Genomic DNA, 12,591 nt, shown 5'->3' on the forward strand with positions numbered 1-12,591 from the left:
AAGCTAACAAAAGGGAGCAGCCATTTTTGATTTCCCTTTTATTCAAAGTGAATTTCCGTGCAGGGCGGGAATCCCACGAGGTTTCAGCTTACGCTATCAGTAACCTCTGAAGAATCGCCAGTAATTGTTGTTAAATTATTTAGGTTACACTGTATGATATCCAACAAATCTCAACTGATTGGATATCATTGTCTCATTCAATTTAATGCAGAAGTTAAATTGACATACTACCTTTTCAGGTTGTTAATTGGGATAATACACAGACGGATATGTTCCGACAAGTGAGACATTGTTACGTGTTTCCACCCTTAACCTATATAAAGCAACTATTTCAGGTTAATTAAAGTTAATTCCTTTCGCCTATACAGGGGCGACTAATCATTCAAATTAATTAATCGATTAAATCTGTTTTTACCAGCTCAATCGTATTTAGGGAAACAGCATATTTGAAATTCCACCTTCACTGGAACCTTGTCGATTTTAGCTTGTGTAAACAGTGACCTCTGCTGGTGAAGAATCGCCAGAAATTATTTTAAAATAATACGGCTTGCTTGGATTGTACAGTGCCTTGCGAAAGTATTCGGCCCCCTTGAACTTTGCGACCTTTAGCCACATTTCAGGCTTCAAACATAAAGATATAAAACTGTATTTTTTTGTGAAGAATCAACAACAAGTGGGACACAATCATGAAGGGGAACGACATTTATTGCAAAGGAGGCTTTGCAAATTGAGAGAAATATTTATTTTAATGTTTTATTTCAGGTCATGAAACCAACACTTTACATGGTGATATATTATTGTTCAGTGTATTCCCCCAGGTGCTCCAGCATCAAAAGGTAATTTAATTAATTCCAGGATTTGCATATTTAGTAACTTTTCGGTTAAAGACCCAATGCTCTAACCACTGAGCTACCTGCTGCCCCATAGGGACTAGGATTACAACAGAAATGCTGTTCGTTGCAGCTGAGATGCTGCTTGTATTCTACACAAGAGGTAGTCCAATATTTACATGTCTTAGAAGATATGGGGAATGTATTTAAATTGTTCTTTATACGTGTCTGTTAACAGATGTGATGTGTGAATGTGCGCGTGAGAGTGACTGCATGTGTTATTCATTAAGAATTTGTTAGAAAGAGAGCTCGATGTAATGATAATTACAATATTTGTGAATTTTATGAAAAGTGTGTGAAAGTCAAAACTATACTGGAGTTAAGGTAAACACACAAGACAAATCTTTTACGAAATCAAATTGTTAGATAACATTGTGTTTATGGTAAATGGGGGTCTAACCATAAAACATTGAAATGAATGTTGTGTTATTAAAATGTCATTGGACACAAAAGGCACCGGATTGTAGGAAAGATCCACCTATTGTTATACCCTCTGCTGATAAAGAAAACTGGGTCCAATTAGAAGCACTCAAAGACAACAGAAAGGCACAAAGAATCAGTCATGGTGTCAATTTCTATCACTGCACTTTTTAATCATAAAGTCACACTTGACTCATCTCTCCTTTCTGGATAACCTCAATGAAGTGTAAGCCACACCAGTGTAGATGCCTTTGGATGGGAAGACCAGCTGACTGCCATTCATGCAGGTGACTTTCACTTTGGCCCTGTAGTCGAGGTCGATATTTGCTTTCCACATTGTGATCTCAACATCCATGATCTTCCCTGGTGGGATCTTCACGTTGATGGTACCTGATTCTGTTATGGTCTCGGTCTTCTGCAGGCTGGTGGATTGCTCCACTCCCACGGTCAAGCTGAACCCTGATGACACCTCGAACAGATCTGGGATCCCTGCTTTGACCGACACATTCAAGGTGAATTCTATTTTGTTGCTGACGGACCAGGAGGAAGTCTTGGTCAGCGTCTTGCTGTATGTAATGGACTTTTCTACAACCAAGGAGGTGTCGTTCTGGTGAGAGACAGATGTCACATATTCTTGGGTCACCTAAAATGAACAAAGATACAAGTTGTTCAAACAAGACAAAGTCAATTTATTAACTGATAATACATTTTTAAAAGCCAACAATAATAACGTGTGTGTCTGCCATCTTGGACTGATGCGTAATAAAAAAATGTTGCTATTTTACTGACCAAGGCCAATTAAACATAAGGCATGACTGTCCTAGAAATGAGATCCCTGATGAAGGTCGACCCCCATATTGGATTACATGTTTTAAAGTGGACAGCCCCCTTAATGTTGGTGCATCGGTAGAGTTTTCCTGAGCTGTCTACACACGTCTTTGGAAGAGCTCACCTGGGGTTTATAGAGGGACAGGGTGGGATACTCCATGTCAGTCATTACGGACGACTTGATGGTGTTGATGAAGAGGAAGCCCATGCAGTCGATGTCTGAGCCAGATCTGCCCTGCAGCCCCAGGCAGATTCCAGACCCCACATCTATGGTGTACTCAGTCTTCAGTGGCCAGCTGGTCATTTTTTCAAAGAACTCCCGGTTCTGACTCGTCACGAATTTGATGGCACCCAGACGTGTGCCGGCGCCGTTACTCCACAGAGACAGCTTGGTGATGCACTCGCCGAGGTTGAACTCAAACTCATTGAAAGTGTCCGCATCTCCAAAAGTCGCTCCTTTCCCGTCGGTCAGCTCCACCCGCACAGCTTTCACCTGCGAGCCTCCCACCGCCACTCCGATCTTCTTGATGGTGGCACCGTTGTCCATTCCATGGAATTCAAAGTAAGTGCCTCCTCCACCACCGATCAAATGCAGTGTGGTTGCCATGTGTGTGCGCGTCACGTAACCTCAGATACAAATTTGTACATATCAATTTAAGAAGCCTCCAACTCAAGGAACTGATTCAGAAATTCAAAGCCAGAGAGTCCCTCTCCTACTCCCAGCACCTCCCACTCTACCTCCTGCGGTTTCTTCCTGATAAACACCATGGAGTCCCTCTCCTACTCCCAACACTTCCCACTCTACCTCCTGTGGTTTCTTCCTGATCAACACCATGGAGTCCCTCTCCTACTCCAAGCACCTCCCACTCTACATCCTGCTGTTTCCTCCTGATCAACACCATGGAGTCCCTCTCCTACTCCCAGCACCTCCCCACTCGGCGACTTGTGTAATGAAACATGGAGTAAGTGAGCACGTCTAAAATTCATTCTGATGTTGCTATAATGACAAAGAATCATGAATATGAATGTTGCAGATGCCACTTCAGAATGTGAGTTGGTTATGGCACTGGAACTCACCTTTCCAAACAAAGTTTTAACTTTGAATAACCTGAAATAATAAGATTGAATTTGATTAATGTATTACAATATTCATTAACACAGGCTACATTATGCACAGGTATGCATTAATATATTATGACACGGTCTAATATAGAACAGGGTCTGTCAACATTTTAAAGAATCTGTCCAATGATTTAGTCAAGTAACACCTACAACATGACTGAAGAATAAATTCAAGTTTACAATTTCAAAGATCAAAAACAGTCCTTTTGACATACGTCTGCAGGACAACCAACAAAATACTTTACAATATACAACCCAACAACAAAACACAGGACATACCAAGAAGCTCTCCCTGAGCAACACAGGACATCAAAGAAGCTCTCATTTCCTAACAAAGGAACACTGGCTTATAAAGCTGCAGAAGGAGTTTGTAATTGCCGACAGCTGTATCCCTTAATGAGAGGGCGGGATCAGAGCTCCAATCTGCACTGGGGCCGACCAATCAGCTGCTTGGGGGAATCCAGGAAGCCATTTCCTGAAATATACATATACACAAACCCACAACACAAAAACTGGGGAACGTAACAGTATTCAAGGTTAAGAGACAGCTTGATGTAAAGCACTACACTCAACAGTCTACTCACCTCACATTTAATATCATACTAACATCATACTTTTGAATTCAAAACAGAACAATAGGAGGCCAAAGTCAACCGTATAAAAACAAGGCAACAGTAAACATGTCGTCCCCCATGAATGATGCACTACCGCCTCCTGGGCAAATTGACTTATTGTGTGTTACTAACAAATTGCAGTTAAATACCATAACTCCCACCTTGGGCCAATCAGTGTAATTTTGTAAATGTTGGATCTCTATGGCAAGATGAATCATTCACCCAAGTTTTGTCAAAATCAGCCCAGTGCTCTCAGAGATATCTTGTTTTACTAAAGTACAAACAAACATACCAACAGACGGACAGAGACAGATCCGTAGTCCCCTCACCAATATCATGGTGGGGAACAACAAACCCATACCATGCTTGTTCAGCTAGACTTTATAACTGATTAAGAAGCGGTTTCAGAGTATAGGAAACAAAACAATATATATATGTTTTGTTCATTATTTGGTCAAAATAAAATGTTGCTCTCAAATATTTCCTCATATAGCAAGATTAGTTATTTAGGGACATTGTGTAATTACATACAACGATATGCAGGCCTCAGTGTTAAGGATGACTATAGAAGATAGTAATTGAAGTAAACTGATAGGTCTGATTCAATATGCAATAAACCTGTTTAAGAGTCAAGACTCAGAGTGAAGTTCAATTGTTTAACACCAAAGACGCAACAGTGGAATATGTGTCTCTGGAGTGGAGAAGCACTCTTTCATAAATCAGCAAAACTCCCCCCCACGCTCATACAAAGATATGCATCAGTAGTTTTCTATTGAAATTGACACAAATCCTTTGACCCTGATTAAGACATTGTATTGTGCTAATTATGACAAATATGTATCAACAGTTTCAACAACTCTTGGTGCCACTTCCTCTTCTTGATATTTGAGCCAGAGAGCATATCGGTGGTTTCCAGTCACTAACCAAAACATGTTCACTAATATGCAACAGCACCTTTCTCTACTCATACTATACACTGTCGTGACGTTGTATTAGTTAATGTGGCGACTGTTGCTCATCGAATGATTATAAGTTTCTAATTACGTGATTAACTGAATCAAGCAATTAATAACTCATTAACTTGTGGCACCATAGGAAAACTAGTGTTTATTGAGTTTCCATTCCCCAAAATAACTCAAAGAATATCAATAGCCCTTGAAACTGTACGGACCCGGGTCCCACTAATTAATTCGCACCACACGAATCTTAGTTGAATATTTATTTTCTAAAAGCTAAAATGCTGATAAAAGATACACATAGACAAAACACATTATAGGCTATTGATTAGAACTTAGTATAACGGGCCAACCCACTATGGCGCGTGTTACCCACAATGGGAATTTCAAAAGAGAGAGAACAGAAAGAAGTACACAAGAGAAATATACATTTGGGTGAATTTGTCAGCTATGCTATTCTAATCCTAGACTTGCCTCAAACTGCCGCTCTTATGGGTCAGAATATAATGATGTAATTACGTGGGGGTGATCTCCGGGGATTCTCTACGTGGACCGTTCCGTTGTTTGATGGCGCACTTCTCCTGAGCACCTCGTTGCTCGTCCTCCCGGTGTCCGTGTCCTTTTTGGCTTAGGAGTCTGTTCCCTCCCCTTTTCTCTGGAAGGGGTCTTCTGAGGACAGACAGCTCTATAGCTCAGAGCTCACAGCATAGGAATGAAACCCTTTAGATACCACGATTCGAAGGGAGATGGAGGCTAGGTGGTTTAATTTGAATTCACCCGCTTAGACACAGCTACTCATCCGTAGCTTGGGTAGAAAAGGATTGGTTGACTTTTTCAGACCCTGCTGCAGCTGGGGGTACATAGTCCTGTTGTAAATTCTATACTCACAGGTTTTATACCCTTGGGTCAGAAGTGGGCGTAGTCGCCTTTAGGGCAATTCTCTGGGCGTACCAAGTTTATTTATTTATTTATTTCACCTTTATTTAACGATGTAGGCAAGTTGAGAACAAGTTCTCATTTACAATTGCGACCTGGCCAAGATAAAGCAAAGCAGTTCGACAGATACAACGACACAGAGTTACACATGGAGTAAAACAAACATACAGTCAATAATACAGTATAAACAAGTCTATATGCAATGTGAGCAAATGAGGTGAGAAGGGAGGTAAAGGCAAAAAAGGCCATGGTGGCAAAGTAAATAAAATATAGCAAGTAAATCACTGGAATGGTAGTTTTGCAATGGAAAAATGTGCAAAGTAGAAAGAAAAATATTGGGGTGCAAAGGAGCAAAATAAATAAATTAATTAAATACAGTTGGGAAAGAGGTAGTTGTTTGGGATAAATTATAGGTGGGCTATGTACAGGTGCAGTAATCTGTGAGCTGCTCTGACAGTTGGTGCTTAAAGCTAATGAGGGAGATAAGTGTTTCCAGTTTCAGAGATTTTTTTTGTTTGTTCCAGTCATTGGCAGCAGAGAACTGGAAGGAGAGGCGGCCAAAGAAAGAATTGGTTTTGGGGGTGACTAGAGAGATATACCTGCTGGAGCGTTTGCTACAGGTGGGAGATGCTATGGTGACCAGCGAGCTGAGATAAGGGGGACTTTACCTAGCAGGGTCTGTCGTGGAAATTTCTTCTATTTACCAAATCATGGGAGCAAACCACACACACACGTCAGAGTTAGTTATAAAAGTCCATCTTTAATTATATGAGCTCTTATCACAATCCTGTGACTCTCAGATAATTCAGTGTCTCCCAGTGAATCCTCTGAGAGTCCCCTTACAATGCAACTGAGTTCCTTTAATAGCAAAGACACACATAGTCAGACAGCATAGACATCAGCTTTGTCTCCTTTCATAAACCAAATCCTCCATATCAACAGGCATATATCAAATTGTCATTTATATACAACCCACTCTAAACACAAACTCCTGGACAAACTCACGGAGAGGAGAGTGACCCTACAGGTCAACAAAGAGGGAGCATAGAATGATTCCACCCTCCTTTCCCCCCCATGAGAAAAGTAGGGAGTAAAAGATATGTTTACACATGATGACACTTTGACCTCTCCCCTCTCTCAGCGGCCCATACAACTTAGTTTTGACATAGAACAGATAACTACAACCTCACCACAGAATTACACAAAAATACCATTCTGATGAGAAGTAACTTACACACATTTGATGAATATTAAACATCTTACAAATGTTACCAACAAATTCTGATAATTCCACGACAGGTCTTGTAGATGACATGGAGCTAGTGGGTTTGGCGACGCGTATGAAGCGAGGGCCAGCCATTGAGAGCGTACAGGTCGCAATGGTGGGTAGTATATGGGGCTTTGGTGACAAAACGGATTGCACTGTGATAGACTGCATCCAATTTGTTGAATAGGGTATTGGAGGCTATTTTGTAAATGATATCGTCAAAGTCGAGGATTGGTAGGATGGTCAGGGTATGTTTGGCAGCATGAGTGAAGGATGCTTTGTTGTGAAATAGGAAGCCAATTCTAGATTTAACTTTGGATTGGAGATGTTTGATATGGGTCTGGAAGGAGAGTTTACAGTCTAACCAGACACCTAAGTATTTGTAGTTGTCCACGTATTCTAAGTCAGTGCCGTCCAGAGTAGTGATGTTGGACAGGCGGGTAGGTGCAGGTAGCGATCGGTTGAAGAGCATGCATTTAGTTTTACTTGTATTTAAGAGCAATTGGAGGCCACGTAAGGAGAGTTGTATGGCATTGAAGCTTGCCTGGAGGGTTGTTAACACAGTGTCCAAAGAAGGGCCAGAAGTATACAGAATGGTGTCGTCTGCGTAGAGGTGGATCAGAGACTCACCAGCAGCAAGAGCGACCTCATTGATGTATACAGAGAAGAGAGTCGGTCCAAGAATTGAACCCTGCTGTGTGACCCCCATAGAGACTGCCAGAGGTCCGGACAGCAGACCCTCCGATTTGACACACTGAACTCTATCAGAGAAGTAGTTGGTGAACCAGGCGAGGCAATCATTTGAGAAACCAAGGCTGTCGAGTCTGCCGATGAGGATGTGGTGATTGACAGAGTCGAAAGCCTTGGCCAGATCAATGAATACGGCTGCACAGTAATGTTTCTTATCGATGGCGGTTAAGATATCGTTTAGGACCTTGAGCGTGGCTGAGGTGCACCCATGACCAGCTCTGAAACCAGATTGCATAGCAGAGAAGGTATGGTGAGATTCAAAATGGTCGGTAATCTGTTTGTTGACTTGGCTTTCAAGACCTTAGAAAAGCATGGTAGGATGGATATAGGTCTGTAGCAGTTTGGGTCAAGAATGTCCCCTCCTTTGAAGAGGGGGATGACCGCAGCTGCTTTCCAATCTTTGGGAAACTCAGAAGACACGAAAGAGAGGTTGAACAGGCTAGTAATAGGGGTGGCAACAATTTCGGCAGATCATTTTAGAAAGAAAGGGTCCAGATTGTCTAGCCCGGCTGATTTGTAGGGGTCCAGATTTTGCAGCTCTTTCAGAACATCAGCTGAACGGATTTGGGAGAAGGAGAAATGGGGAAGGCTTGGGCGAGTTGCTGTTGGGGGTGCAGTGCTGTTGACCGGGGTAGGAGTAGCCAGGTGGAAAGCATGGCCAGCCGTAGAAAAATGCTTATTGAAATTCTCAATTATGGTGAATTTATCAGTGGTGACAGTGAGGCAAGTTAATGAGGCAAGGGCTAGATTTGAACTAACTTAACATTTCATATCCCCCAAAACATTCTCTTTGATTTAGATATTGTCCATACAACGTACAATGTATAAACATCAAACATATACTAGGAAAACCCTTCACATTACAATGTTTTCGTGATAACGTCATCTATTAACCTTTAATAACAGAACAAAAATGACGTACATTTTCATAGTCCATCTATCGTCATGACCACCATTGTGGCTGACGAAAAGCATTGTTCCAAAGTCCCTTTATTTCATGTTTACTATTCTGAGACTGGTTCTCCATAGTAACAGGACAAAGGAATTTGTCTGTGGCCTGAGATTTACCAGGGCCGTGAGGAGCCATAAAACCCCCCACATCATCAGAACCCTAGATCTCTCCTCCTCTGTTGGTTGTTGAGAGATAATCTGTAGGGTTGTTGTCTCCTGTAACCTGACCTGATCAAGACAGTCATGACAACACTCTTAGAAAGGTTCTATCTCAAACCTAAAATGGTTCTTTAGCTGTGCCTATAGGAGAACCCTTTGAAGACCCCTTTTTGGTTCCAGGTAGAACACGTTTGGTTCCAAGTAGAACCCTTTTGAGTTCCATGTAGAACCCATTCCACATAGAGTTCTACAAGGAACCCAAAATAGTTCTATCTGTGACCACAAAGGGTTCTACTTGGAATCAAAAAGGTTTCTCCTATGGGGAGAGTCGGATAACCGTTTTGGAATCCATTTTTCTAAGGCTGTAGTTTTGTTCGTCATAAGATCCTATAAGTTTAAAGTCTATGCGGTGGAAAATGTGTTATACTGAAGACATAGCAGTGAATTGTACAAGCTGTATGCATCCTCTGTTCTGTTTATCATGGTTCATGCAGTTCACTACACAAATAAAATACACAAAGGGACACAGTCATAACCTCACCCACATACCAATTGGCAGAATGTCCAGAATATGTTCTGGAAGTTAAACTATGAGACCAGTGGCATTTCCTTCACCCTGATTAACACATTTTTATTGTGCTAATCATGACAAATGTGTGCGGTGGAAATTCAACACCAGGGACACCTGAAGTCCGTATTAAATGAAACATTATTTATTATCAGTTAACTGGAGGTAGGTAGGGGTAAAGTGACTGTGCATAGACAACATCGAGTACAAGCGGTGTATGTGAAGAGTGTGACTGTGTGTGTGTCAGTGTAGTATGTGAAATTGTGTGTGGTTAGAGTTCACTGAGTGTAGAATAAATACAAATAAAATAAGGGGGTCAAATCTACACTGGAGATGCTTATCATGACGACATTGAAAATCAATGGCAAAATCAATGGCAAGACTTGAAAATGGATGTTTAGCAATGATCAACAATCAACTTAACAGAGCTGGAAGAATGTTTTAAAAAAGAAAGGGCAAATATTGTACAATCCAGGTGTGCTAAGCTCTTAGAGACTTACCCAGAAAGACAGCTGTAATCACCGCCAAATGAGCCTCTACAAAGAATTGACTTAAAATTGTTCGGCAGTTTTCGGACGTTCGAATAAATTATGTGCTCAAAGTAAACTGCCTGTTACTCAGGCCCGGAGGCTAGGATATGCATATAATTGGCAGCATTGGATAGAAATCACTCTGGAGTTTCTTAACCTCTTAGAACTCTTGCTCTATACTGCCCCTGTTGGAGAAAGTGCGTACCCATAGTAAACTGAAAATATTTTTACCCAAAATTGCTAATATATGCATATAAAAATTATTATTGAATAGAAAACACTCTAAAGTTTCTAAAACCGTTAAAATTATGTCTGTATGTAAAGCAGAAGTCTCAGGAGAGCCATTCTCCCAAACACTCTGTCAACAATGGAAAAGTTGGGTCTACTTTGACGTCATCGCCAACACCCTTCCCAGGCAGCTACGGATCCAGGAACAGTCTCTATCAGTTCAGCGCGATGTCTGCTTTCAAATGGCACGTTCACTGTGAGAATCGCACGAGCCCTGCACCTTTGGCGCGCGAAATTCCACGTGTCCCTCTCAAAACCGGGCACTCTATTGCACGCGGCCGATTTGGAGTACGTCTTTTTCCAACATGCAGCATTCGAAGCCGGTTTGTCTGTTAGCGCTGTCCTTTGTTCTACATGCTAAAAACATCATAAAGCTCGATTTTGCACATCGTTTGACCAGTTTAATCGACATATAATATGTAAATTGGAAGTTTTAATGCGCAGAGTGCTGGACCAGAAGTCATTTTTGATGCATTCCAGCTGAAGCTGTTAGCATATGCTAATACAGGGACACACAACGTGAAACCAAACGATGTATTGGGTAAGTATGACTCCTTCTACGTCTTCTGATGGAAGAACATCAAAGGTAAGGGAATATTTATATGGTTATTTTGGGTTTCTGTGGACTCCAAACGTACTGCTAATATCGGAGCGCAGACTCCTAGTATAGCCAAGTGAACGATGTCTGTAACATTAAAAATAAATGTAATACAGCGGTTGCATTAAGAAGAAGTGTATCTTTGTAACTATATGTAGAACATGTATATTTAGTCATGTTTATTGCTTGTTATCTGACGTTATCTGTCGGAGCTATCATCATTTCTCCTGACATTTGAGTAGCATGTTTTTTTTTTAAATGTTGTCAACCGAGATTTATGGATATTATATAGCATATTATTGAAAAAAAATTAAATGTACTGTGTAACATGTAATATTACTGTCATCTGATGAAGATTTTCAAAAGGTTAGTGAATTATTTATTTTTTAATCCTACTTTTAAATTTGATTTTTTCTTGCCTTTTATTTCGGTGGTGATCTAATATAAATATGTGCTATGTTTTCGCCGTAAAACATTTTAGAAATCTGACTTGCTGGGTAGATAAACAACTTGTTTATCTTTCATTTGAGCTATTTTACTTGTTAACCTCTTGCTTCTACTCGGGACGCTTGCGTCCCAACTAGAGCTCTGGAAATGCAAATGCCCTACGCTAAATGCTAATAGTATTAGTTAAAACTCAAAAGTTCATTAAAATACACAAGCAGGGTATCGAATTAAAGCTACACTCGTTGTGAATCCAGGCAACAAGTCAGATTTTTAAAATGCTTTTCGGCGAAAGCATGAGAAGCTATTATCTGATAGCATGTAACACCCCAAAAGACCCACAGGGGACGTAAACAAAATAATTAGCATTTCGGCGTTACACAAACCGCACAATAAAATAGAAAACATTCATTACCTTTCACCATCTTCTTTGTTGGCACTCCTAGATGTCCCATAAACACTATTTGGGTATTTATTTCGATTAAATCGGTCCATATAAAGCCTAGATATCGTTATATGTAGACTGTGTGATAAACGAAAAAAACATTGTTTCAAAACGTAACGTCATTTTTTAAAATTCAAAAAGTCGACGATAAACTTTCACAAAACACTTCGAAATACGTTTGTAATGCAACTTTAGGTATTAGTAAACGTTAATAAGCGATAAAATTCATCAGGAGGCGATGTAAAGATCATTAGCTGTCCGTCTGGAAAAATGTCCGGCTAGAAACTCAACGAAAATATCCGGTCCTAGACCTGAGGAGATACGGTGCCCTGCATGTGTTTGACCAAGAAAAAACTCGAAGGGAAATGACAAGACTCTAGACACCGTGTGGAAGGTGTAGGTACTGCAACCTCAGTCAATTAATTGTGGTTCACCTTTATCAAAGGGTTCAAGTAGCGCATGGATATATTTTCCCATTTTCAGTGATCAGTTTTTCCTGTGCTTTTCGATGTAAATGCCGTTCTGGTAAAGCCACAGCAGTGATTTAACCAGTTTTATAAACGTCTGAGTGTTTTCTATCCACACAGACTAAGCAAATGCATATACTATATTCCTGGCATGAGTAGCAGGGCGCTGAAATGTTGCGCGATTTTTAACAGAATGTTCAAAAAAGTAGAGGGTCGACTTAAGAGGTTAATGTGTGGAGGTTAAATATTTTTAGGAATATTTTTTCGCATTGTGCGTTATGCTAATGAGCTTGAGCCCTAGTCACGAACCCGCATACGGTATTGGTGGACTATGAGGTTAAACTCTATGTCTGTGAGT

At 40.7% G+C, this 12,591-nt stretch overlaps 1 protein-coding gene across 2 annotated transcripts; it reads right to left on the reverse strand.

Annotated features, from left to right (window-relative positions):
* Positions 1-1,458: 1,458 nt before the first annotated feature.
* Positions 1,459-3,614, reverse strand: LOC135562802 (aerolysin-like protein). Of its 2 annotated transcripts, XM_065005172.1 has the most exons (5): positions 3,540-3,555; positions 3,216-3,246; positions 2,944-3,080; positions 2,263-2,765; positions 1,459-1,953 (listed from the first exon to the last, which is right to left on the reverse strand). In XM_065005172.1, the coding sequence occupies exons 3-5, from the start codon at positions 3,038-3,040 to the stop codon at positions 1,504-1,506; spliced, it is 1,050 nt and encodes a 349-aa protein (XP_064861244.1). In that variant the 5' UTR covers positions 3,041-3,080; positions 3,216-3,246; positions 3,540-3,555; the 3' UTR covers positions 1,459-1,503. The 2 variants fall into 2 exon arrangements, with proteins under 2 accessions (XP_064861244.1, XP_064861245.1); XM_065005173.1 differs by lacking the exon at positions 2,944-3,080 and having other exon boundaries at positions 3,540-3,614.
* Positions 3,615-12,591: the final 8,977 nt, after the last annotated feature.

The sequence above is a fragment of the Oncorhynchus nerka genome, linkage group LG20, assembly GCF_034236695.1.
Source record: "Oncorhynchus nerka isolate Pitt River linkage group LG20, Oner_Uvic_2.0, whole genome shotgun sequence".
Taxonomy (NCBI): Eukaryota; Metazoa; Chordata; class Actinopteri; order Salmoniformes; family Salmonidae; genus Oncorhynchus; species Oncorhynchus nerka.

Bases quoted from the DNA above. Each gene is read 5' to 3' on its own strand.
- LOC135562802 (XM_065005172.1), bottom strand. From the start codon at position 3,040: ATGGTGTTGATCAGGAGGAAACAGCAGGATGTAGAGTGGGAGGTGCTT. The intron at 2,766-2,943 runs GTAGAGTGGGAA...TTTGTATCTGAG, and splicing joins TCAGGAAGAAACCACAGGAG to GTTACGTGACGCGCACACAC. The intron at 1,954-2,262 runs GTGAGCTCTTCC...TGTTCATTTTAG, and splicing joins TGTCCCTCTATAAACCCCAG to GTGACCCAAGAATATGTGAC.